The following is a 3,676-nucleotide window of genomic DNA, read 5'->3' as shown; positions in this document are numbered from 1 at the left end:
GATATCTTAAGCATAAATATATAAATAGTCTAGTCCGGTGGGGGTGAGGTGTAACCCTTTTGTTTTGCAGAAATGAGGCACGAGGCCCCAGATTCAGTATGGTTAGCAACATCCCACCATTGCTGCTAGATTGGTGGGAGGACCTTTCCTCAAGAGACAAGAAACATGTGAGACAATACCTGGGTAACCTGCCTTCCTTGCTAGATATTGAGCCAAACAATAAACTGATCGAGGCTGCCACTTTATTCTGGGATAGTGAAAGAGCTGTGTTTCGTTTTGTTGACATAGAAATGACACCACTTCTAGTGGAAATTGGAGGGCTTGCGGGATCGACTTGGGACAGTCCCGGGCTATTGGTACCAGAAAACCGTACGGGCAAGGGATTTTTGAAGACGATGGGGCTGAAGAAAAATGTCGACCTAGTGTGCTTGAAGGAATCCTACATACCTTTCGAATACTTGTAGGTATGGCCATAACAAGTCTTTTTGCAATTACCATGATGAGATCTCTCTTACTTATCTGGGTCACATCCACCGCAGAGTATTTGTATTCATTGTGTGCTTTCTAAGCCTGATAGTGTTCATAATGAAAAAGGGAAGAATCCACACTAGGTTGACCATGGTCGCCAAGACTCTGATGTTAGGGATTAATGGACAAACATATACCATAGTCCCCATGATCATAGCCGACATCTACAGGGCTCTGGAGCGCAGTCAAATAGGGGTTAAGCATTTTGAGGGTTGTAATTTGTTGCTACAGTTATGGTTGCTGGAGCATTTCCAAAAGGGTCGCTACCGTCAAGAATTTCCGCGAAGGGCTTGGAACGACCATATTGCCTTCCATCACCCTAAGAAGATGACTTACATTCCAGACATATTTGCTCAGCCGGAAAGTGCCAAAGAATGGGTAGAATTCTTTGACAATCTAACCAAGAAACAGGTGCAGTGGATATTTGAATGGTTCCCAACAGACAAGTTTATTATCAGATCCAGGGATGCTCTGCACTTGGTGCTGATCGGGTTGAGGGGGATATACCCATATGTCCCTATGCGAGTTATGAGGCAAGCAGGCAGAAACCAGGTTGTACCAAAGGTTGTCAAGATGAGTCATTTTAGGGCAGACTTTCAAGATGACGAAGTCCCTTACAAGTGCAGAGCTCAGCACATGTGGCACTGCAAAATCATTGTGGAGAAAAGTACCGTTGAGCCAGACAGGTATCATGCGGGGTGCGAGCCTCTCTATTCAGCATGATTGGAAGACAATCTGAAAGGAATGGTGACACCAGGGACCGGTCGAGGGATTAGAATCATAGATGAGGAAGCTGAAGCTCAAGTCAATTACAACCGGCTGCGCAAGAGGGTCCACAACTTTATAAATGAGCACCGGGAAATACATAAGAGGAGTGTGAGGTTGATCAAGGAGTGGAAAGAGATGGCAATCACTTTCAATAAGAAACTGGAATATCTGCAGCGATGAATAGTGGAGCTGGAAGGTAAAGTCATAAAGAGAATTGAAAATTGCCAGAACGCTGAAGGAGCTGAAGGGGGGCATTTGGCTAGATCCTACTTGCTGCTGGGGATGCGCGAGCTAGGGGATCTATATGACGGAGTCCGGAAGATCGAATCCAGGGAAGGCCCTTCTAGGACCAAATAGGCTAGATTTACTTGATTTTCCTAAAAATGTAATAAGGCCAAGTGCCTGTAGTAACTTATTTTTATTATCTTAGTGTCGTTTTGGGATTTGTCTATTTTTAGATTATGAAATGAAGCATTTATTGGCATTAAAAATTCTCCAAGTTTATTTGTCGCTAGGCCTACCTAGGGCACAACGAGGTTCCCAAAATAGGATACTAATTTACATTTCCGCAATATATGTTTAAATACATCAAACGTTTCAGAGTCCTCACTGACTTGTTACCTTTTTGTTTTTTTCTTTATTTTTTGATTATTACCATCCCCTTAGGTTGGTTCACTCATACTGGCCTCATCAGCGTATCACACCAGTTCTAGAGGCCCTCCACCACCTCCTCCTCCAAGAAGCACAAAAGGCAAAAGGAAAATCAAAGATGGACGACTTAAGTGGAATCCGAAAGGAAAATATTGAGAACGCAGAGACTTCAGATGGCCGTAGTACTCTGGCCCCAAATGATCTAGTTTTGAGACTAGAACAAAAGAAGAAGTTGAGCAGGTTCGAAACTTGGAAAACTTGTCACTCACCCTCAATGTCCCCGATATCCACTAACAAAACACAAAGAACCCAACACCTCCCCAGAACATACAAAACCAATAGCCACAAAATCCTACCGCACCAAATCAATACGCAACTCCACCCCAAAATATCAATCCGCTGCCAATACCAACTCCACCACAACATCATCATCAGCCAATTCAGTACCCACCAACCACCACTTACCATACTTCCCAAAACACACCAAAACCCATTCCCAATCCCCAAAACTCTACCAATGACCATCACTATACCCAAGTTCCTGGCATCCATCAAAGCAACCCTATATATGTGGAAACTATACCTAATTCTACCCACCAATCTCCTGCACAACGGAATCTTCTGAGAAGGACCTGCTCATTAAAAACATGGCTGAAGAACTCAAGAAGTCAACGAGCCGAGTTCAAGGTGTTGAGGGCGACAAAGGAATAGAAGGTTTGAACTATGAAGATCTGTGCATACATCCAGATGTCGAACTGCCAGAGGGGTGCAAACCTCCCAGGTTCGAAATGTTCGATGGTACAGGTGATCCCAGGGTTCATCTAAGGACCTACCGTGACAAGCTTGTCGGAGTCGGGAAAAATGAAAAGATCCAGATGAAGCTCTTTATGAGGAGCCTTACTGGGGCCGCTTTGTCTTGGTATATCAGCCAAAATCCCAAGAAATGGTCCAATTGGGTAAGCATGGCGTCAAATTTCATGGATCGGTTTAGGTTCAACATAGAGAATGCACCGGATGTCTTCTACATTCAGAATCTTAAAAATAAACCTACTAAGACTTTCCGAGAATACGCTACTCGTTGGAGGTCGAAAGCAGCCAAGGTCAGGCTCTCTTTGGACGAAGAACAGATGAATAAATTCTTCGTCAGGGCACATGATCCACAATATTATGAGAGGTTGATGGTTATCGAAAATCACAAGTTCTATGATATCATCAAACGGAGAGAAAGAATAGAAGAAGGAATCAAGAGCGGGATGGTAACGAACTTCGAGGCACTACAAGCCACGAATAAGGCACTACGATCAGGTGGCATATCGAAGAAGAGAGATGTTGGGGCAGTAATGGTGGCCCAGGACCCAAAATCCCCACTTACATATCAGACACCTCCACCCACATATCAAACACCTCCACCTACATATCAGCCTTCATCTCCCAGATATTCCCAACAAGCCACTCTCCATCACATCTATAACTCCCAACCATCCCACTTCCAATCACCACCAGCTCACTAAAACTATCCAAGACCAAGTTCCAACTTTGACTGCAAGCCACCCAGACAATACACCTCCATTGCTGAGCCTATCGACCAACTGTATGAAAGGTTAAAAGCTGTAGGTTACGTCACTCTTGTTCTCACTGTGGCATTAGGAAATCCATCCCAATGGGTCAATTAGAACAAAACTTGTGCGTACCATTCCGGTATGAAAGGGCACACCACTGTTGAGTGCCG

General features: G+C 44.3%; 1 protein-coding gene across 1 annotated transcript; it reads left to right on the top strand.

The window, feature by feature from the left end:
- The first annotated feature begins 2,594 nt into the window (after window positions 1–2,594).
- Window positions 2,595–3,458, top strand: LOC138875023 (uncharacterized). Its single transcript, XM_070153829.1, has one exon. It carries the CDS (start codon window positions 2,595–2,597, stop codon window positions 3,456–3,458), a length of 864 nt encoding a protein of 287 aa, XP_070009930.1.
- Window positions 3,459–3,676: the final 218 nt, after the last annotated feature.

Source organism: Nicotiana sylvestris, chromosome 8, assembly GCF_000393655.2.
Source record: "Nicotiana sylvestris chromosome 8, ASM39365v2, whole genome shotgun sequence".
Taxonomy (NCBI): domain Eukaryota; kingdom Viridiplantae; phylum Streptophyta; class Magnoliopsida; order Solanales; family Solanaceae; genus Nicotiana; species Nicotiana sylvestris.
This window is presented reverse-complemented; position numbering and strand designations above follow the sequence as displayed.

What these genes read in the sequence shown, in the direction of transcription:
- LOC138875023 (XM_070153829.1), top strand. Translation starts at nt 2,595, where the DNA reads ATGGCTGAAGAACTCAAGAAGTCAACGAGCCGAGTTCAAGGTGTTGAG.